At 37.9% G+C, this 23,530-nt stretch overlaps 1 protein-coding gene across 3 annotated transcripts in view; it reads right to left on the bottom strand.

Annotated features, from left to right (window-relative positions):
- Positions 1–20,949, bottom strand: part of HELB (DNA helicase B) — a 36,647-nt gene extending 15,698 nt beyond the window's left edge. The window contains exons 1-9 of one of the 3 annotated variants that reach the window (XM_009181155.4): positions 20,596–20,949; positions 18,331–18,750; positions 16,961–17,130; positions 12,885–13,787; positions 9,340–9,517; positions 8,140–8,281; positions 4,904–5,058; positions 1,660–1,741; positions 904–963 (exon numbers count right to left, since the gene is read on the bottom strand). In XM_009181155.4, coding sequence (XP_009179419.1) covers positions 904–963; positions 1,660–1,741; positions 4,904–5,058; positions 8,140–8,281; positions 9,340–9,517; positions 12,885–13,787; positions 16,961–17,130; positions 18,331–18,750; positions 20,596–20,782 — 2,297 coding nt within the window. In that variant the 5' untranslated portion in view covers positions 20,783–20,949. Of the gene's footprint in view, positions 1–903; positions 964–1,659; positions 1,742–4,903; positions 5,059–8,139; positions 8,282–9,339; positions 9,518–12,884; positions 13,788–16,960; positions 17,131–18,330; positions 18,751–19,737; positions 19,901–20,595 lie in introns of those variants that run through there. The other 2 variants (XM_031650602.1, XM_021922574.2) reach the window with 2 other exon arrangements.
- Between the last annotated feature and the right edge of the window lie 2,581 nt (positions 20,950–23,530).

The raw sequence follows: 23,530 nt of genomic DNA, 5'->3' as shown, positions 1-23,530 counted from the left end.
CACAAATCTTGATATTTTTTCCTTTAAAATTAATCCTCTGCTCTCCAATCTCTCTTATCATTACGCTATTTGAGGTCTTTTTGAGGTCTTACAGCACTTATACATATTATTATAATAATTATGACACTATATCAGTACAACAGCAGCAAATTGAGGAAGTGGTGGTGATAGGCCAGCTATTGCACTAACTGCTTTAGGTACATTATTTCATTTCATTCTTACTACAACTCTGTAAGGGAAATTCTGTGTCCATACCCGCTTTTATAGACATGGGAGAGGGAAACGACCTGGCCCATCATCGCAGTTCCTGGGACCCTGGGTATATGGCCTCAAGTCCATGCTTTCTGGCCTCTTGTTGGGCTACCTGACAGATTTTTTGTGTGTCTTCCCTCAGAAGACAGGCACTCCACCTGCATCTTATACATATCTAGAATGTCTATACTTAGTGCAAAGCAGGTATTGGTCAATTCAAGAGAAATGAATTAATTTTTCCTATGTATGACCACAGTGGCTTGTCTACACTCATGTTTCTCTGATAGACAGACATTCACTAAGTTGCTCTCTGCAGGCACCCTGTTGCTAAGGTTCCCAGAAACACTACACACATAATTTTTAAAATTCCCCTGAGCTCCCCATGCTTATCTTGGAGAAGTTGAAGGCTGCTAAGGTTGAAACCAAAAAAATTTCACTCCTAATTTTTCTTTTTATTCCACTCATTACTAAAATATCAATTCCCAAGGATGTATTCATATATTGTATTTAATTGAAGAGATCATTATATTTCACAAATGGGAAAAAAGCTATTTTTAAATATATGGAAATAGGTGACAAACATCAAAGCAAAGAAAAAAACAGCAAATCAAAGGACTCTCCTTAAAAGTTTCAGTTCTCGAAGACACTCACTTGTTGAGGTGGCCTGTGTAGTGTTTGCAGCAGCAGTCGTTAATTAGATCACAGTCTTGCCTGAAACACACAAAAATGCAGGGGTCACCTTAATGGTACCTGCTACAGGTTTACTTTTGTTATCAGCAATTATGACATACTAGATTCTACAAAAAGTTTCCAAGACTTTCTCCAAGAAATAGTATTTTTGTAGTTTTTTGTTTTGGTTTTGGTTTTGGTTTTGAGACACAGTCTTGCACTGTCGTCCAGGCTGTAGTGCAGTGGCGCCATCTCGGCTCACTGCAACCTCCAACTCACAGGTTCAAGTGATTCTCCTGCCTCAGCCTCTCAAGAAGCTGGGATTACAGGTGTGCGCCACGATGTCTAGCTAATTTTTGTATGTTTAGTAGGCAGAGGGTGCTTACCATGTTGGCCAGGCTGGTCTCAAACTCCTGACCTCAAGTGATCCGCCCCCCTTGGCCTCTCAAAGTGCTGGGATTACAGGTGTGAGCCACCAAGGCCAGCCTGTAGTTTTTATCTTAATATAAGCTTTTGTTCCATTCAGAGTCCCTATGAACTTCTAAATATAATACTTGGTGGAAAGGGCTCTGTTTAGAAAGTGCACTCTGCCATGTCTAACAAAGACATACCCCAAAATAAGAAAGAGAATTAACAGTGATGAAATATTGGAATCTCCCATCCAAATAGGATCTATATTAATAAGTTATGAGATTTAAAAGCTAGATTAAAAATATTAAAATATTTTAAATGCTTTACCTTCTAAATGCAATAAATTGTGATGTTTTTGCATTTTGTAAGTCATTTTCTTGCAGTAAAGTTTTAACTGTAGAATATAAACCTATAATTCAAGAGAAAAAAGTTAACACAGAAAATCACCAAATTATAATACAATTTCTATGAAGAAACTAATTTGGAATTCCTGGTAAGGGGCCCTGGGAAAATATCTCACCAAATGGAATACAAGTTCATCATGGGAATGTCAACCTCATTCCCCACATCAGCCAGGGCAATAGGAAAGAGAATGAAAAGAAGGGTTCTGAGACAATCCACCTTCAACAGAGAGGTCAACCCCTGGCCAGGACAGTTCCCCATTTGTAATAGACTCACTGTGTATTTGCTGATGGTTTATGAACACTGAATTTAAGAAATAAACAGGAGTACAAAGTGTGTAACAGCATGACTAATGTAAAACATCCTGTTTTAAGTCCTTGTGATCATATTAGTAATGAGTTACAACTTGACAATATACAGGCCTTATATGTTATATCATTTAATATGCAGGACACCCACATGTGGTAGGTGCTGTTATATTCAGAGCTGATATTCAACTGGCACGTACTTGTCTAAAACATAGCAATACTTTCGTATTACCTGGAAAACAGCCACTCCCCTAAAACACAATGCTCTACTCCCCACCCCAACCATCTCTTTCCTTCTCCCCAGACCTCCCCATGATCTAGCAACTAAAAGGTTAACCCTGGCATAGTGGGGGCATCCATTCCAATGATGCTCATGCCCTACAGCCGTTGGGGAGTCTCACTTCTGATGACATCCATATTGTGAATATGAAAACTAAGGCTCGTGGAAATACAAGCATTTTCCCATGTGTGTTTCCCGAGTAGCAGAAGAATCACAAGGGAATAAAAAAGCCCATGCCTTGTGATGCCCTGCTCTGGGAAGACAAATTTAGCTGCCTGCTGAGCCCTTCATTTTTCAGATGAAGGAAGGATTACCGCTAGAAAACGGCCAAGACTCAGCTCACCCTCAGCCAACCCCTGGCTTCTGGAGCAGGAATTTCAAAAGGTCTCCCAGCATACTGTTATTTTTTACATGTACAGGATGGCACTGTTCCATACCTTGCTTTTTTCACTTTCTCCAAATCTTGCAGATCGATATGTACAATGTATTTTATTAATTCTGAAATATACATTTTTCTCACATTTTAGCATCTCTGAAATTCTAGCCCAAATATGAATCCTGTCTTAGGTCTTAGTACTTTGTAATCATGGGCATAATTTACTTAATAACTTAATTATTAGTGAAAAAGTACTATATGCTTCTCTGAGGAATATTTACTCAATTTCCCTGAAGAAGAGACTAATTTTCCAGCAGAAGTTTTTAATTTAGAAAAGCAGCATCAGTTAAGCTCTGCTACCAGTCTAAAATGGACAACTTTTTAAAAAAGTATATTCTCATTAATGCAAAGAATGGGTAGCAGAAATAAAACCAACAATATTTTAGGTAGAATTAAGTGAAGTGGCAAAGAAAGAGATCTGTTTAACTAAGTCTCATTTTCCTCATCTGTAAATAGGACCTACTATTAACTAAGCTGTGAGAATAAACATTAGCTATTAATTATTTAACATACATTTATAAGTCACAAAACAATATGCAGCTTACAAACCAATTTATGTAAAACTGAAATAAATATGTTTGTATATGGATATAATAAGGTTAAAAGGATAAACACCAAGCTTTTACTGTGTGTGTGATCTTAATGGGATTGTCCTGGGTGAAGAAGAGAAAGGAAAATTACCAGGGAACATTAATTCTTACTTCAAACATTCCTGTATCGTTGACTTTTTTTTTTAAGGAGTATTGTTTCTCAAACCATTGGCCCCCACAATCTAAAGCAATCTTGCAACAAATTTCATCAGTCACTAGTAAGTATTCAGTTAGGTCTACTTGATTCTTTGTACTCTGATGTTTGAAAATATATTTATACTTGTTTACTTTTTAATTATCTGTTTCCCACACTAGAATGAAAGCACAATAACCTCAGGGACAATTTTTTAAATCTTTTCCTCTGCTTTATCTATTGTATCTAGTATATAACAGGAGCTCAATAAGTATTTGCTGAATGAAAAATAGAAAGAAAAAAATAGTTTCTACAATAAATATTTAAAAAGCACATTATAGAACACTATGTATGATCCCATTTATTTAAACACATTGTTGTAATATGTGAATGATCATTAACCCAAGGGAAATGAGACTGGGGACACACACACACTAAGGGGAAAAGGCTAACAGATAAAGTTGTATGTCATCACTTTCACATATACAGTGAAAGTGGTTAAGTGGGAAGGATATACCTTTGAGAACAGTGGCAACTACAAAAAGTCCTCAATAATAATCATTTAAACCTTTACTAAGTCAATTTTGAGAAAACCATTACACCATTTTTAAAAGGTTTGCTAGGTGAGTTTATAATGAAAATAAAGATCAATATTTAATAGGTTCAATCTATTTAAATAAATTCACTTGCAATAGCTAATTTAATAACATCTGTTAGTCACATCAAACTGATATTTATAGAGTGTCTCATAACTGATGAATGCCCTCAACCCTCATAATAGCTCCACAGGGAGTTCCACTATGGTTCCCATTTTACAAATGGTTAAGTAACATGACACAGGTCATATACATAAAGGAGAAGACTTCCTGTCCCACATTCGTTCTCAACCCTGTCCTGCTGTCGTCCTAACATCCATAATTAGAAGCCATGCTTCTACTCATTTTATAAAACAGAACTATTAGGAATTAAACTTGACAACAGTTTGAGTCACAATTTTTGTTTCAGAAACAAAATAAAAGTGCTTGCTTTTATTAGCATTGAGTATTTGTATTCAAAATGAATGTATTTCCTTTTCAAATTGCAAGGAAGGAAAAACTTCATTAATTAAGACTTACTTTCTCCTAAATGAACCTGAATTATTGGGGCTTTGCTTTATTTTAAACGAAATCACCTACATCCATTTATTCACTCAACAAAATTTACAGAGCATTTATGTGTCAAGAGCTTACTTCTTTATAAAACTCTAGAGTATTCTGCTTTTGATGATTACTAAGTTAGTTCATTTATTTTCAATGTCTCATTTTTTTGCTAGCAATATTTCTCTTTACCATCAAAGAAAATTATAACTAGTCATTTAATAACTATGTTACAAAACTTAAATACTTATACTTAACCCTACATCTCATAGAAGTTTATACTTACAAGAGTGATGATTAGTTTTAGATGACTGAGAACTGGCATCCTCTTCTGGGAGTCTGACAAAAATAAATGTCTTATCTTGAATTGAGATGGGTAATGTTGGATTATCAGAGATATTTAGTTCTGCATCAAATTTTGGAAACTGGCGTCTTGAGATTCTTGAATAAAGATAACACACACACACAAAGAACATTATCATCCAAAAATGTCTTCATATATGATCAGAGCTAATGTCCTATAATAATTAGTATCTATTAATAGATAACAGAGAGAAAGGGTCATCCAGGTATGCATTGTAAACAGTACATGAGTTGTATAATAGAAGACAATAAAGTTATAGTACTACATGTTAGCAATCAGTCCTTAGCAAACTAATAGGATCAGGAAAAAAAAAATTATCAGAGAGTTTACTAGGCACCATTCTGAAAACCTGGTCTATTTATCTCCAGATCACAAAAGAACCATGCAAGGAAGGTATTATCCTTATTTCACAGGTAAACAATGTGAGGTTTAGTCAAGTATAGTGGGTTGCCCAAGGCCACAAAAACAGAAAACAGGAGAATTGGGAGGCAAATAGGTCCATTTTACTCCATATCCCTTTCTATTTAAATTAATTTGAACTGCTTCAGGCCTTTTCCACATGTTTACATTATATTCTCCTCTCTCCTCTGTATATTCCACCTATAATCCCAGTTTCTCAACTGAACCAAGTATCCACATCTAGTTGCTTCTATTCCTTCCTCATCCTTCTTTCATTCTTATATTTTCCAAGACTAGCAAATCATATCAGAAACCAGAGTAAGGTATGGTTATTTCGAAGAAGACTGACTCCTTGACCAGACCTAACAGCAGCCTGGTCATCAGAGGTGGTGGTACCCTACTGTGCCTTCTTCACCCTTTCCCAAACAAAAGTGGAAAGGAACAGAGAGGGAATGAGGCTATTCTTGCTGGCGATAGCCCAGATTTAATTGGGACCTTAAGAATCATCACAGATTTCCTGTTTTACTTCTGACCCAAGGCATGTAGCACCTTCTATCTCCAGGAGCTTTCCCCGGGTATATAGTAGGGATCCTTCACAGTCAATAAATATTTGAGCATTATGATTAAGACAAAATGATGAAAGGAGCACAGCTAGAACCAAATGATATTGAAAGAGTTACTAAAAAGAACTCCTGAGTTTCAGATAAAATTGAGTTCTGAGACATCTAATATGCTTTAGATTCCTCCAAGTTTCTTGGACTTTAAAATGACTAATCATCTACCAAAAATGGGGTGGCTTTTAGGTAGAAGCAGAAAGATTACAGGAAAAGAATATTCTACATCCAACTCCATTAGTTTTCTTAATGTCTTAATATGAACCCACACTGTCTACCCTATTCCTGTCAATTCCTCCTCTACTCCCACAGTTTTATCCACCAAGGTAGACAGAGGCTTAGAGAAAGTAGGTTTTGAGTATTTTAGTTCAAGCTTGTCTGGCCCAGGAGCCACATGAGGCCAAGTAGGGCTTTAAATGCAGCCCAACACAAATTCATAAACTTTCTTAAAACATTATGAGATTTTTTTTACGGTTTTTTGAGACGGAGTCACGCTCTATCACCCAGGCTGGAGTGCAATGGCGCGATCTCGGCTCACTGCAACTTCTGCCTCCAGGGTTCAAGTCATTCTCCTGCCTCAGCCTCCCGAGTAGCTGGGATCACAGGCGCCCACCACCATGCCCAGCTAATTTTTGTTGTTGTTATTGTTGTTGTTGTTGTTGAGACGGAGTCTCGCTCTGTTGCCCACGCTGGAGTGCAGTGGCGTGATCTCAGCTCACTGCAAGCTCTGCAGGTTCACGCCATTCTCCTGCCTCAACCTCCCAAGTAGCTGGGACTACAGGTGCCGGCCACCACACCCAGCTAATTTAACTTTTTGTATTTTTAATAGAGATGGGGTTTCACTGGGTTGGCCAGGCTGGTCTCAAACTCCTGACCTCAGGGGATCCGCCTGCCTCATCCTCCCAAAGTGCTGGGATTACAGGCATGAGCCACTGTGCCCGGCTTAGGATTTTTTTTTTTTTTTTTTTAGCTTATTAGCTATCATTAGTGTTAGTGTATTTTACGTGGGGCCTAAGACAATTCTTCTCCCAGTGTGGCCCAGGGAAGCCAAAAGACTGGACACCCTTCTTCTAGTTTCTGCTACATCCTACTTAGGAGATGTTCAAGCAACAAAACATTTTGTAAAAAAGAGTAAAAACCAGAGATACATTTTGGCACAATGACTAACATAGACTCAGTATTCAAAGGTCCCATTGTATCTAGAGATTTTAATACAGTCACACCGATTAATGATAGGGATATGTTTTGAGAAATGCATCATTTGGCAATGTTCATCGTTGTGTGAATAGCATAGAGTGCACTTACACAAACCTAGATGGTATAGCCTAGGCTACACATCTAGGCTATATGGTACAGCCTATTGCTCCTAGGGTACAAACCTGCACAGCATGTTACTATACTGAATGCTGTACCCAATTGTAACACAGTGGTAAGTATTTGTGTATGTAAACATATTTAAACACAGAAAAGGTACAGTAAAAGTATAGTTTTATAATCTTATGGCACCACTGTCATAGATGCAATCTGTTGTTGACCGAACACTATGTGGCGCATGACTGTATTAAAATAAATGTCATGAAATAATAATGACTGTGATTTTCATATGTATGGATTATGGAGAAACCAAATGTCTGAGCTGACAGAGGATAACTCCAAAGGCTTATGCAAAGATGAAAGGAAGAGAAGGGTTCTTTTCTATTTAAGGGAAGTAAGATGCCATGGGTGCCTCTAGGATTCATCTAGGAGTGAAATACCACATTCAATTCTTTTGCTTTCAGCTTTCTCCCACAAAAATTAGGGGATATTTCTTCCCCAATTCTCCCTTGCATGTATTTCCAAATCTCCATTCCCCTTGGGCTTATTCCAGTCCTTAAGCTTAATACAATTTTAATTCATATACATACTTTTAAAATCAGGAAACCTCATCCATTTTTAAATTTCAATAATAACTTATGCTGGACCAGTAATGAAAAACATTAACTTTGCTTTTCTAACTGTAGGGCAAAAGGTTTATAGCTGAAGGATGGAAGAGTTTTGCTAAACGGTATAGTAAATGTATTGTACTAAATCATTCTAATTCAAATGCCATTTTTTTTTATTTCTAATACAACAGACAGAAAATGCAAACTCTTAGTAATATTATACCTTGTAGCATTGTCCACAATTAGCTGAGATTCTGCTCTATGGTTTGTCTTTAGCTCAATAGCACAATTTCTTGATTTTAGAGTCTCAAAAAGATCTTTCAGCAAGTTACCAGGTTCAATACTGGGTAACTGTCTAATGTCACCTAAAAGAAAAAAAAAAGATATAGTAGGAAGACTTACTCTGAGAAAAAATACCCCCAAGATTGTTTAAAATTATTTAAGAGTTTAAAGTTAAATATTTTACAAAAAACAACATTTAAACAGTATAAGATATAAAAATAGTAATAACACAATAAGGTGACAAAATCTAAATTGAACATCTTTCATACCTATAACCACAGGGAAACTGGGTAGAGGCATATGTTTTAGTCAACATATTAGGGGGAAAAAAAAAACGAGCCTTAGACATTGTAGTTAGTCCCTTTTTCAATCATGTTCAATGTCTTACTGAATGTGGAAGAATCTATAGCCTCAAATAGATAAAATAAGTGTACAAAATATACAACAAATACATGCATTTGATAACAGATACATTCCAGTAATCTTATAGTAATGTTCTGCTCTATCAAAAATATTTTTTGCTTGCAACAAATAAGCCGTAAATATAAGAAAAACATGTACTGGGGGAAGCAGAGAGAAGGCTTAAGCCATTAATAGAATCAACTGCTTAAAATACATCCTCAAGTACCTAAAAAAAAAAATAGTTTTCATATACAACTTGATTCTCCAATTGTGATTTTATTTTTTTCTCCATTAAATCATATGTTCTACAAAGCATGACAACCCAAGAGAATCTAACTGATCTTACCAGAATTGGAAGAACTTAAGAGGCTGGTGAGGTCTAATTTATTAGCTTAGAATCATAAAATTACTTTTAAGTGGTCTATAATTCAAACTTTTTATTATTTCCAAATGATCCACATCCTGATTTACTCTGAATCTGTGGCACTTCTACTATATTAATAGCCATCATTTAGGTGATTAGCAGTAACCCTTCACAACCCTATTTCATTCACATCCCAGCCTGCTAATATCCTGGCCAAAACAGAACAACCCAAGCTGATTAGGAGAGTGGTCAGATTTAACTTAGTGTAGCTTTAGTATCAGTTCTGGTGTAAACAACCAACTAAGTGGTGTACACAACCAACTAACCACAAGACTTTGAAATAGACATCAGAATTCCAACAATATTTTAACTTACCAAGGATAATAAGCTTAGAAAGTTTGGAGTGCTCACACAATAAATTTAAGACCGATTTGAAGATTCCTACAGACACCAAACTCCCTTCATCCACAACCAGAACTCTAACCGAAGAAAATTTCCATGGTTTGTTTGTGGTCATCATTGTTTGATTCCATGAATAGAAGCTATAATTGACCTACAAGCAAAGTATGGCATTCCTAAAGTCAGGTTATAAAATCTACAAAACCAATAATTAATAGCAAGTTATTTTAAGGCAAAACTCTTAAATTGGCAGGGGTGGGTGGGAAGTAGAGAAACACAAAAGTTATAGGGTTGAACATGCAGAACAGACAGACCAAATAAACCTAAAAACGAAAAAAAGTCAGATTGTTCCAAAATCTCAACACTTCTCTCATCGTTCTTAAACACAGAAAGCTCCCTATTCTTTTCCATTCCCAAATAAACCTTGTGGCCATCTGAGACACGCCACTGAAGCCCTCCCCTTCTCCCAACCATAGTACTCCATTCTGAAATAAAAGCAGCGCTTTCTCAATCTAATTATGAAAATACTACTTTTTCTTTTAAATATTCCAAATTTCCACACCTCAACTTTTTAAAAACTACCACCACACCATCCCCAACAACAAATAAAAAACAACATTCTTTACTACAAATGTAATACTATTTATTATTTTTTAAATATAGATGAGGAAAAAAATGGTTGTAAAATTACAACCAGAGAACATTCAATATTTTAGTGTATGTCATTCCAAAAATGTTTCTATGTCATCAGTATGAACATTTATAGGTTGAGTATCCCTAATCTACAAACTCAAAATCCAAAATCCTTAACTTTTTGAGCACTGACGTAACACTCAAAGAAAACGCTCACTGGAGCATTTCAAATTTTCAATCTGTATTAAGTACAGATTTTCTAAATGGTATCATATCACATCATCATCTAATTTTTCCACTAAAACTAGATTCAACATGTCTATTAAGTAAAGCCCTCACATTTCCTATCCAAGTGCATCAATTCCCTTCACCAAAACCCCCTGTGCTTGCAGTAGCCATGTCTCACAACGTTTGGAATTAGCCATTTCTTTCCTGTTATATGATATATTCAATTTATTATCTTAAAAATGCTGACACTTTTCACTGTATTTCCAGTGCGATCAGCTCAATACAGGCTCCATCTATCAGCACCTTGATGACTCCAATAGCTTTGCAGCCAGATTCCCCCACACACAATCCCAGGATGGGATTGCCCCATAAAATACAAGGCATTCAGTTAAATTTGAACTTCAAATACACAATAAATGACTTTTTAGTATAAGCAAGTCAATGAATTATTTGATACATACTTATACTAAAAAATTATTCATATTTTTATCTGCTAAATCTGGCAACCCTAGTCCAAGGATGATAAATGGCACTCCAGTGCTCTTTCTGTGCTCTTACACTCTCTCCTGAGCCTAAACATAGCTTCAGAAATATTCTCTCAGCACCCCAAGCAGATACTAAGATACTAACAACTAATCAGAATTGACACATCAGATCAAACTTGGTAATAATCCCTTTTGGGTGTCCCCTTCTAATTCAATCCTTCAGACTAATCAGACATGAAGGCATAGTACAAAAAAAAAAAAAAAAATCATAAACTGATCAGAAAACTCTCCTACCGATAAGCTACACTGAACATCTCTAGGTCTCCATTCATTCATGTGATAAATGGAGGTAATAGGCAAGATATGTAAGTGGCTCATGGCTCTACAACTCTATAAGATCTTCCTCATTTCACTTTCTTGCTTAGGAACCTAAATGGCTCCCTAGGAGACCAAGTTCAAGTTTCATTGTTAGTGTGCAGCATCTGTAATAAATGAGGAAATAATGATGCCATGGAAAGAACAACAAGCTGAAATGCCATTTCAAGTCCTAGTTCTACACCTAACTGAGATCCTGGGCAAGATGTTTAACATCCCCAAACTTCAACTGGCTCTTCTGTAAATGTGGAGATAACATCACTTTATCAAGCATATAATGAGATAAGTCAAAATACTTTACAAACTTTAAAGCTCGAATTAACTGTCTAACCCAAGTTTAATTTCCACTATTCTGTCAGACACGGGCTTCATTCCAGTCAATGAAGTCACCCCAAAACCCTCTATGCACACTATGATCATATTCCTCGATGCCTTTGCAAAGGCCTTTCCTGTAAGTCCAATGTCCTTCCCCTCACCTGAGTCTCCATGGTCCTTGGAGTCCAATTCAATGATTACCTTCTTTAGAAATCTTCGAACTACCAAGTTTCTTTATAAAATGGCAGGTCAGGCCTAGGGCTAGAGGAACCTCTCCAACTCTTTACAAGCTTAAACTCCATGATTGTTAATTATAGCCAATACTATTTTTTTTCTCAAGAATGTTAATTTATTTGAAATTTTTATTGTGTGACTACTATTTGTCAGGCACTGTTCCAGGTGGAAGAAATAAAGATTTATACCAGATGAGTAAAGTCCTCACTTTCATCCTACAAAATATAAGCCTTTTACTTCCATTTCCAGTGCTACTCAAAATGTGGTCTATGGACTGTGACATGTTTGTAACCAGCCCCCATGAGAAACAGATATTGTACCAGGATCTTAACTAACTATATCATTACGCCTACACTCTAGTGGGACTGATTTTGTTGTTGTTGTTTTTAGACAGGGTCTTACCTTGTCACCCAGGCTGGACTGCAGTGGTGTAAACACGGCTCACTGTAGCCTTGACCTCACAGCCTCAAACAATCCTCTCACTTCAGCCTCCTGAGTAGCTGGAACTACGGGTGCATGCCACCATGCCCACCTAATTTTTTAATTTTTTGTAGAGATGGAGATCTCACTATGTTGCCCAAGCAAGTCTCAAACTCCTGAGCTCAAGTGATCCTCCCACCTTGGCCTCCCAAAGTGCTGGGATTACAGGCAGGAACCGCAGCACTGGACCCGATAGTTTTTTTTGTTTTTTTTTTTTTTTCCATAAGACTTTCTCAAGGAAGGAAGCAGTGCACTGATTTACTTCTACCATTAGCTCCTTTCTCGTGTAAACTGGTAACAATTTACAGACTGGCTGTTTTGAAAAGCATTGATCTAAATGATTAGTTACCGCAAGACAGGGACCCAGGAGACATTCAATAAATACCTACCAATTGCTTTAAGAAATAAGTTTGTCTTTAAGGTAAATTTTGTTTGTTTGCTTGTTTTTTGAGACGGAGTCTCGCTCTGTTGTCCAGGCTGGAGTGCAGTGGCGCAATCTCAGCTCACTGCAACCTCCGCCTCCTGGGTTCAAACAATTCTCCTGACTCAGCCTCCCAAATTGCTGGGACTACAGGTGCGTGCCACCGTGCCTGGCTAATTTTTTGTATTTTTAGTAGAGACGGGGTTCCACCGTGTTAACCAGGATGGTCTCCATCTCCTGACCTTGTGATCTGCCCGCCTCAGCCTCCCAAAGTGCTGGGATTACAGGCGTGAGCCACTGCACCCAGCCAACAAATGTTTTATCTACAGATGAAATGTCAAAGGTTTTACCTGACACAGTGTGTAGGCATGAAGACCAGTTTTCTGTCTTAGTAAGCCAGCTGCTTTCCCTGTAGGTGCTGTGAGCAAAACTTCTATAGCCTTGCCCGCCTCTAGTTGACTTTGCTCAGTAAAGGTAATCCATTCTTCTGAAGCATTCTGGTCTTGTTCAAAATCTTCACAGGCATTTTTTACTTCTCTTTCTTCCAACTGCTCTATATGCTTAAAAAGACGGCTAACGATTGTGGTCTTCCCACATCCACCTTTCCCACTTATGACTGTCACAGGATTGGAGCAAATCATCTCCAAAGCAGCCACCTGATCCCGATCCAGTGGAACTTCAACCTGATCCTGATCCAGCTGAACTTCACTTATTTCTGCATTAATTTCATTTTCACCATTAGTCCAAATATGGTCACCACTGTCCTGTGTGTCCACAACATCCACAGGATTTTCTAATCTTGCTTCATCAGGTTTGCTCTCATTCAATGCATCATCACTTGAATTCTCAGGTTTTGTGGTGTGAATAGAAGCAAGCACCTTTTTGACATCGACACATAAACGCCAAGGAGGCCTCTGCATCAGGTCACAAATTGAAAAGGCGATGGCTCTTTCAGCCTGGTAAAGGTCGTAAGGGAAGACACAGGCCTTCTCATATGTCACCACACCAATATCCTTCAAAAACTTCAGAGAGTCCGAAGCAGCATGAAATGACATATGATCTGACAATGTCAAAGTTAAGTCATTCACTTCAACATATGTGTGTCCATGTTCTCTACATATCTGCTTCAGTTTGGAATACATTATTAATGCATTCTTCTCCAAATCAGTCATCAGCTGGAGAAGAGACTCGCACTGACAAAATGCTATCCAACTTGCCTCACATCGCAACAGTTTCCACTCTCTGTAGGTTATCTTTAAGAAATAAAGTTCAGGTTGGTTTATAAACATCATAAGTGTTTATGAATACGTTCTTTATTAATAATTTTTTAAATCCCAGAAGACATGAACTTCAATGAAATTTGCAGAAAATACCATAGATCACTATTTTTTAACTGGCTGCACTGTAATTAGAGCTCTATAAAATTTTTAAATAAAAATTATATTTTATCACACTAACACACAGTTTTAAAAGTGAAATAATACTATAAGGCTTATCACAAAAAATTGAATCCTTTCCTTATCTCTTCACATGCCTTCTAAAGGCGACATCTCCAACACTTTAGTTATTTCTTCCAGAATTTACCTCCATATTTCTAAGTACTGTAGATATTTTCCCTTGATTTTTAAAAGATTTTAGATATGTATTATTAACTCCTTAATATGGAAAGTCTATCTCTATGGAAGGTCATTCTATTTTATACCATTACCTCCACAGGTGTTTCTTTGGTTCCTATATTTGAAAAATGTCGTAGTATACATTTTGTTCAATTTTGGTTAAATAGGTATTTATTATGCTTATGCAAATAGGATTCACAGCTGAGTGACAGGATGTACTCTGCTACATTAAGTTTTGTGTTGAACTCAGTGTGTATCATGAAGTTAACATCTGCCTCATTTTCTTGGCTTGTTTAGTTTTCTACGTGTCTATCAACAATTCTGGCTAAACTCCACAGAAGAGACAGAACTCCCTTCACTATAATCTACTGAGCATATCATCTATCAGCTCCATTTTTCCTTGATGGAGACATCACTCCTGAGCCCTCCATACCTTTTATGGGCTGAACTGCGTCCCCTGCAAAATTCATATGTTGATGTCCTGTCCTAACCCCCAATATCCTCAGAATGTGACTATATTTGGAGACAGGGTTTTAAAGAGGTAATTAAGGTTAAAGGGGACCATTCACCTCATTGATGAGGTCCTCTGGATGGGCCCTACTCTAATATGATTGGTATTCTTATAAGAAGAAGAGATTAGGACATAGACTAGCAACAAAGGAAGGCCATGTGAAGACATAATGAGAGACAATAACCATCTACAAGCCAAGGAGAGAAGCCTTGGAAGAAATCAACCCAGACTTGTAGCCTCCAGAACTGTAAGACAAAAAGTTTCTGTTGTTTAAGCCATTCAGTCAGCAGTACTTGTTCTGGCAGCCCCAGCAAACTAACACAATACTTGGATAGTGGTTTACATGCTGAATGGTGGGACCTCAGGCCTCCTTTTTTTCTCATGAGTCCCAGAATGCTGCAACTAGGCTTAAACTCTCCATGTACAATTCTTCTCTGAGAAGAGTGACTGGAAAGGAGAAAACACTTCCAGATCCTGACATGGGGAGAGGGAAGGGACTGTTCCCTAATGAAAAACCTGAGTCACCACCAGATAATCTCTGCCTTATCCTCACCTGGTATCTCCAAGCCTGGATGCTCTCAGCTGAATGGCATCAGGCAAGAGAAATCCTTATCCTCTTGCTAGGGTGGGAAGCAGTAATCACTTAACGCCCACAATGGGGAGAGAATCTGGGACTTCAACAGCTCCTTAAACAGGTGTTCACTGAATCCAGAAGGCAGAAAATACAGTAGCTGATATGTAATGCTTTAATTTTTTTTTTTTTTTTTTTTTAATAGAGGAGGTAGAAGGCCAGGTGCGGTAGCTCACGCCTGTAATCCAGCACTTTGGGATGCCAAGGTGGGCAGATCACTTGAGGACAGGAGTTCAAGACCAGCCTGGCCAACATGGTGAAACCCTGTGCCTACTAAAAATACAAAAATTATTTGTGTTTTTACAAATACAGGGTGTGGTGGCACACGCCTGTAATCCCAGCTATTCAGGAGCTGAGGCAGGAGAATCACTTGAACCAGGTGGAGACTCGAGTGAGCAGAGATCACACCATGGCACTCCAGCCTGGGTGGGAAAAAAAAAGACAAAAAGAAGAGGTAGAGAGAAAGGGATAGTGGCAGGGAGGGAAGAAGGCTGGCCCTAGGATCTTGATAGATATAGCCTCAAACTCATTTGACCACAAAGAAAAACGCAAAGTCTGTGCTTCACCAGGAAGGCAGTGAGCCTAGCAAGAGTGAGAGTAAGGGCCTGACTGCATCTCCATTCTACACTGGTAAGGTCTCAATAAATGTTTACTCTATTATATTAGCCTAACACAAAGTGTATTGTTAATAATAAAATGTTATATAATTTATTCTTGAAATGTGAACAGGCTCCAAAGACCTCTAAAGAGCTAAAAAACGATCTTCCCTTCTTAATATCTCTATAAAGAACATTGGATTTTACAGGGTTTTTTTAAACAAAAAGGTAAACTATTATTATCTGCCTTTTACAAATCATTGCTCTTCCATTCTTCTCCACTGAATAAATATATATAATAATCTCATGTTCCAGAACCTCATCTTTAAAAGCATACTGAATTTATAGACATTTTATGTAAGGGAAAAATTCCTTATTCCAGTATTTCTCAAACTCAGCATCTGCAAACATTCTTGAGGTTCCAAGAATTTTCTCAGAGTTTCTCAATTGTATTTTTCTTTGGAAAACCACCTTATAACCAAGAACTACCAAGATTAAGTACCACATTTGGTTTCCAATACCACTGGAGCCTCAGTGTGTCCCTTTACTACTCATAGTCTCTAATAATAAGAACAGAAGTGGATTCATTTATAAATGATGTTATTGTACAAAACAAAAATCAAATGGCATCATGATATATCACATGAATAATGAAAATTGTCAACAGTTCAAACTGGAAGTGGGACATTGAGTTGCACAGCAGAATGGACTTGCCAAATTTGTAAGAGCTTTTGACCTCAATGAGATCTATACTCAAGTTGCAAATGACAATTTAATTACAGGACATTGATCACATTAAATTATACAACTAAATTAATACCGATAATTTGAATGTCATCAATTTTTTTTCAATTACAAATGTATGCAACTCTATAAGTTGCATAACTACTTATAAAATGTTCTTATGCTATAGCCATAAGAAGTTTATGTACAGTTGCAACATTTGAATAAAAATAAATCAGTACTGGGGTCCACACAAATTTCTTTCCTTTGAAAGAGAAAGGAAAAACTGCCAACTTTGAAACCAGACCTTACACAAGATTACTATATGCTGAGCAAATGTTTTACTTACTTTACTAAATCCAAGTTTCCACGGATGTGTACCTAAAATCTCTTCTATCTCTTTCAACATCTCTTTAGAACCTGACTCTATGAGCCATTTAAAGTGTCGAGGCAGAAGAACTGGAAGGAATTCCATTATTTTCGGAAACTGCAAAGCTGTCATTACATTTCTAAATGGAACTACAAAATATCAGAAAAGAACAAAGTAAAACATAAATGAATCCAAAGAATGACTGATTTGAAGTACTTTCTCATTTTGCACAACCAATTCAAGAAATCCAAGTCAAAGACAGATTAGTACATTTGCCTTAACCAGTAAGACAATTTTAATCATATTATGACAATTGCTTTTGTACTGAGATGGTTTTCATTGTGTTTAACACCAAAATTTATGTTCTTTAAATGCTTAAATAATGATTTCTTAGCCTTTTGTTTCCTACTGTCTGCACTACAACAGAACAAAAATTCTGACTCAATTATATAAATTTAAAGCTAAGGATATAAAATAAGTAATTTACATAGTAACCTTTATAATCATTTTCTATAATCACAATCTTTTGTCACTGAAGTCATTCATTGATGTACCATCAAATTTATTTGATACAATTAGGAAATGAAATATTCCATATATATGAATGTCCAGATAACAAATCATATTAAAAATTATTTGAAACCATTTTGGACTGAAGTATTTCCTAAATATATTATTCATATCCTTGTTGTTCTTCTCTATCTCTTTAAACAGAATAATTTACAACTGATTTTTTTTTTTTTTTAACTAAGACAGTGTCTCACTGTCACCTAGGCTGAAGTATAGTGGTACAATCATGGCTCACTGCAGCCTCCATTTTCTGGGCTCAAGTGATCCTCCTGCCTCAGCCTCCCAAGTAGCTGGGACTACAAGTATGTGTCACCACACCTGGCTAATTTTTAAAAATTTTTTTGTAGAGACAAGGTCTTACTATATTGCTCAGGCTAGTCTTGATCTCCTGCGCTCAAGTGATCCTCCTGCCTCAGTCTCCCAAAGTGCTGGGATTACAGGCATGAGCAGCCACCACATCTGGCCAGCAACTGATTTTTTTTTTTTTTAATTAATGATTCAAGGTAATCTCTATGAGTACAAAAGTTAGAGAAAGAGATAAAATCACAATTTTAGAGGTGGAAAGGAACTGGAAGGATTTTAAAGATCAGCTCATATAATCCCTTCATGTTACAGATGAGAAACCTGAAATATCAATGGCATACTCCAAAAGCAACATAAACACATTTTTCAACAAATGGATTTTTAAAAGGAATACTATGCTAGTGGTAATATTTTAAATACTGTAGTCATTAAGTATATCAATTTCACTGAAACTTGATGATAACAATCACACTTACTTTTGTTTTCCAGAGGAAGGCTCATCTCATTGTCTGGGAACAACTCTTCCTGACCATTCTGTGCAGGCTGCTTTTGATCTTTCCTTCCAGTTTCCTTGTGGAAAGTTCTTAGTGTTTCCCTAAGATTTTCAAAGTTTAGGTTTTTGTAGTTTGATACCTCATTTACCCATGCTAAAAATTTATTAATAACATCACTGGAGACCTCACACTCTTTAAGAAAGAGAGCACAGATATGTTTTTGATTTGGTGGTGACATATCAGACTGCAAAAAGTAAGACGGAAATCCTTGAACTTGATATTGATAGCTCCTTGATCCCACCACAGGCTTTACTTGTACCTTCACTCTCCACCAAGCACCTGTTATCGGAAAACGTCCCAACACTTTACATGTCTCTTGTGTGTTTTCATCAGGAATTAAAACTAAAAAAAACAAACAAAAACCCACAAAAGTTAACTCTGGAGATTATTTAGAAACCATTTCCTCAAAGTTTTACCAAACTTATCACTATCTTTTATCTCCCTACAGCACTCTCTAAAGATGTCTGTTAGGGTGCCTGTAACACTGCATTCTGCCTACCTCTTTTTCTGTCTCCCTCTACTACACTGTAAATACTAAAACAGGACACTGTTTCGTTTGTCTTTGTATTCCAAAAGGCAAGCACAGTACACAGCACGTGTCTGCTGTTCCTCTTCTAAAACCAGTCCCCTCTCTGCTACTCTGACTTCAGCCAATACTGGCCTTCGTGCAGTTTCTTGAAAATGCCATGGCCCTTCACTCAAGTTATTCCATCTGCCTTAACTGATCTCCCCCTTACTGTTGACTACATTTACTACAGACCTCAGCTTAATTGTCACTGACTCAGAAAAGTCTTCCCTGAATCTCATGTATAAAACCTGTCAAAGCACTATTTAGCATTCCTTCTAAGCATTTAGTAACATTATAGTTACTTCTGTGATTGAAGAATGTTTGTTTAATACACTAGAAGGTAAGCTTCATTAAGACTGCAACCTTGTTATTATATTTTTCTAGGTTTTCCCAGCACCAAACATGCTAGCCAGTCGATGATACTTTAGAATGAATGACTAAGCCCTCCACAAATACTTGAAACTTTTCTGCCTAAATCTGTACTGTCCACCTACATGTGGCTATTTAAATTAAAATGTAATAAAACTAAAAATTTGTCTCCTCAGTTACACTAGTTGTATTTCAAGTTCTCAACAGTTACATATGGCTAGTGGCTATTATACCAGACAGTGCAGATATAAAACACTGCTATCATCATGGAAAGTTCTACTGAACATCACTGGTCTGCACATTAAAATATTTTAAGTCTCAGTCACAAAGTACACATAACAGGTATAACTTATAGCACAGAAAACTATCTTATAGCACAGGAAATTACTTACACAAGGTTTACCCGAACCACAAGGTTACTAACACTAGTTAATAATCATCTGTGCACTGAGGTGTTCTTTGTGTTTTGTTTCGTTTTTCTTTTCTTTCTTTCCTTATTATTACTATTATTATCTTTTTGAGATAGAGTTTCGTTCTTGTTGCACAGGCTGGAGTGCAAAGGCGCAATCTCAGCTCACTGCAACCTCCACCTCCTGGGTTCCGGCAATTTTCCTGCCTCAGCCTCCCAAGTAGCTGGGATTGCAGGTGTGCGACATCACGCCCGGCTAATTTTGTAGTTTTGTTGTTGTTGTTGTTGTTGCTGTTGTTGTTTTTCTTTTTTACTAGAGACGGGTTTCATCATTTTGGTCAGGCTGGTCTCGAACTCCTGACCTCAAGTGATCCATCTGCCTCGGCCTTCCAAAGTGCATGAGCCACTGCACCCCGCCTGTTTTGTTTTTCCAAGAAGCTGAGGAAGAACCACGTATTTGACTCCAGGCAATATAGGATTAATAGTTACAAGTTCTCATTCTATAGAACTTGAGGATAAGCGGTCAGAAAGAAAAAAGTTCAGATTCTGGGTGGAAATAGAGACTCAACATACACTGTTTCCTCAAGTGTAAAACTACCTCGAAGGACGAATAAGAGAATGAGAATAATTAATACAGCAAGCTTAACACATAGCATGTGCTCAGTTAAAGTCACTGCTACTATTATAGTTAAAACTTTACCCTAAGTAGGATGAAGCAGCTAGACCATTGAGAAGCTAAATCTGTTAGCAGCGACTGGGTGCCTTGCTCAGGGCAAAGCCAGAATGGGACGCGCTACGTTGGACCCTCCAACCCCATCCCCGGGGCAGGGGGCTTCCTCACCGCGGATGCACCCGGGGAGGCTGCCAGCCTTTACGCCCCCATTGCAGAGCTCCTCGGCGTCGACGAACACGGAGTCTTCATCCTCCTGCACGTCGTCGTTTAGGTAGTCTTCGTCCTCCTCCACCAGATCCTTGGGTGGAAGCAGAGGTCCCTGAAGTTGGCGTAGGTACCGACTCGACCTGGCCATGCTTCTCCTGAACTCAACCCAAACAACTCGGAAAAACCTTGGCTAACTGCACGGTCATGATCAGCCAATCAGTTCCACGACTGTAAGGCCATCAACTTCCGGGAACGGCCTGGCGGCCGCCCCTTACACAAAAATCAGGCGGTAGCGAAGCTCCGCCCCAAGTTTCCAGGAATTGCCGCGGGGAGGGCGTGTGGAAGGGGCGGGGCCAGGCGGATTCGGGGCGGGGAAGGGAGAGCGCGGGGCGGGTAGATGGGCGGGGCTTCCGCTCGTTTCGGAGCACTGTGCCGGGAGGTGAAGCTCAGGAAGGTGCCGGGAGGATATCAGCACTGGGGAGTGACAGGCGTCGCACCTGCAGAACCGCCAGTGCACGGCATCTCCTGCGGAGAAAGAACGCGGAGAAAGTCCACTTCTGAGCCTGAAGAACCCGGAAAAGCAAGCCCCACCCCAGCCTCCCCAAAACGAAAGTATAGCAGATGCTCTTCTGGAATCGGATCTAGGGCAAGAACCCAGAATTGTCTTTTTAATGTACATTCCGGGCTGTCCATTTTGATGTTCAGCTAGATTTGGACACCACTGGATTAGATGACATTCAAAGTTCTTTTCATCCTTTCCTCTGTGAGTACGCCCTGGTCTCCCAAACTTATTTAAGCTGGGCTTAAATTTAAGCTGGGCTACCTGTTGACAGTGGGGCAAAAGCATCTCTTTGCAGCCCAGAGTACAGACAGGAAAAGCGGAAGAGAAATAGAAGAGAAAGGAACGTGGTTTTAAAAACTATTCTGAGGCTATGATTCTCTTACTTGGTGGGGATAGTACTTGAAAGTCTTGGTACTCTTTAAGAAATATCATAAATATATTACTACATTACTGTATTGATGCTGTTTATTTTGGGATTATTCTCTTAATAATAATCCTGAAATAACTAAACATACACTATCTACTAAATCCAAAAGCATCTTATGCTATATTTAAATATACATAAACGACAACCAGCACCAAATATTTAAGAAAAATGAGGAGAAAATACAAAAATGATTTTTTTTCCTTTGTGTACCAATTGAAAAATGCCCACTTTTGTTGCTTTTAAAAGAAATACTGTTGCAGCTGACAAAACACCAGTGTTTCCAAGGATTGGCTATATGAGGTTGAATTCCTTTGACGTTCACATGGCTACTGTTTCCACCACATTGAATCTCCTCTGACAAATGTCACACTTACTGTCCTCTTCGTTTCAAAAACCAGTGGATACTTTTCAGCCTTTGTTTTGCCTGACCTCTCAGCAGTATTTGATACTGATGAGTATTTTCTTCTTGTAGCATTCTGCTGCCTGGGTTTTTGCAGCTTGCCTTCTCAGATTTTTCTCCTTCCTCTCTGGCTATTTACAGTCTTGGACCCCTCTTCTTGCCTTGTAAGTACTGGTATTCCCCAAGGCTCCATCCTAAGCATCTTCTTGCTCTATAATCCTTTCCTCAATCATCCTTCACCTACATGCTAATAACTCAGCCTAATCTGATCTCCAAACCATACAAACAACTGCCTAAACACTGTCAGTCACTACTGGATGCCGCTTGGCTACTTCAGACTCAGCATATCTAAACTGCAACTTATCATTGGCTTCCCAAATCTGGGTCACTTATGTGTATATACATGGGATATTGTTGTTACCAACATGATGACTTGGGCACAAGAATCGACTCTAGATCTCTAGATGTTCAACTTCTTTTCTCTCTCTCTTTTTTTTTTTTTTTTTGGAGACTAGGTCTCACTGTGTTGCTCAAACTGGTCTTGAACTCCTAAAGTCAAGTGATCCTCTTGCCTCAGCCTACCAAAGTGCTAGAATTACAGATGTGAGACACTACACATAGCACAGGTGTTCAACTCCCCCTCCCTTTTTTTTTTTTTTTTTTTTTTTTGAGACAGGTCTATATTGGCACCGTCTCAGTTCACTGAGGCCTCAACCTCCCATCAGGCTTAAGTGATCTTCCCATATCAGCCTCTCAAGTAGCTAGGACCACAGGCTCACACCACTAAGCCCAGCTAATTTTTTGTAATTTTTTGTAGAGACGGGATTTCGCCATGGTGTCCAGGCTGGTCTCGAACTCCTGAACTCAAGTGATCTGCCGGCCTTGGCCTCCCAAAGTGCTGGGATTATAGGCGTGAGCCATTGCACCCAGCCACTATATGTTCAGCTTCTATTCATATAGTTCAATTGCATTTTATTGGATAGTGTAGATAGGAATTTAGAATGATAAGAATCTTCTTTACCTATTGTTTTCTCATTCTTTTTTTAAAAAGTTAACAATTCTGGTTTTCTGGATACCATTTTTATCATACATAGTAAGCAGTGGTACTCAAATCTGACTGTGCATCAAAATCACTTGAGATGTGTTCTAAAATTGAGATCCCTGGATCTACCCTGAAGCTACACTTCCCAAAACACAAAACAACATAGAGATGGGTTACCTACTGTGTGCTTTTTGTAATAGCAAATTATTGGAAATAGCAGAGATGTTCAACAGCAAGAGACTAATTAAATAAACTGTAGTACATCCATACAATGGCGTATTCTTCAGCTATTTTTTTATAAAAAGAAAGAAAGATTGCCACAAATTGGTAGGGAGTAGTTTCCCAAGATACTGTTTTAAATAAGAGAAAGCAAGATGTAAAACAATGCATATCATTTTATTTGTATGTGTCAGTGTTTAAAAAAAAAAAAAAAAAAAAAAAAAAAGCATGCGAAAGATAAACCAG

Source organism: Papio anubis, chromosome 9 (genome assembly GCF_008728515.1).
Source record: "Papio anubis isolate 15944 chromosome 9, Panubis1.0, whole genome shotgun sequence".
Lineage (NCBI taxonomy): Eukaryota > Metazoa > Chordata > Mammalia > Primates > Cercopithecidae > Papio > Papio anubis.
This window is presented reverse-complemented; position numbering and strand designations above follow the sequence as displayed.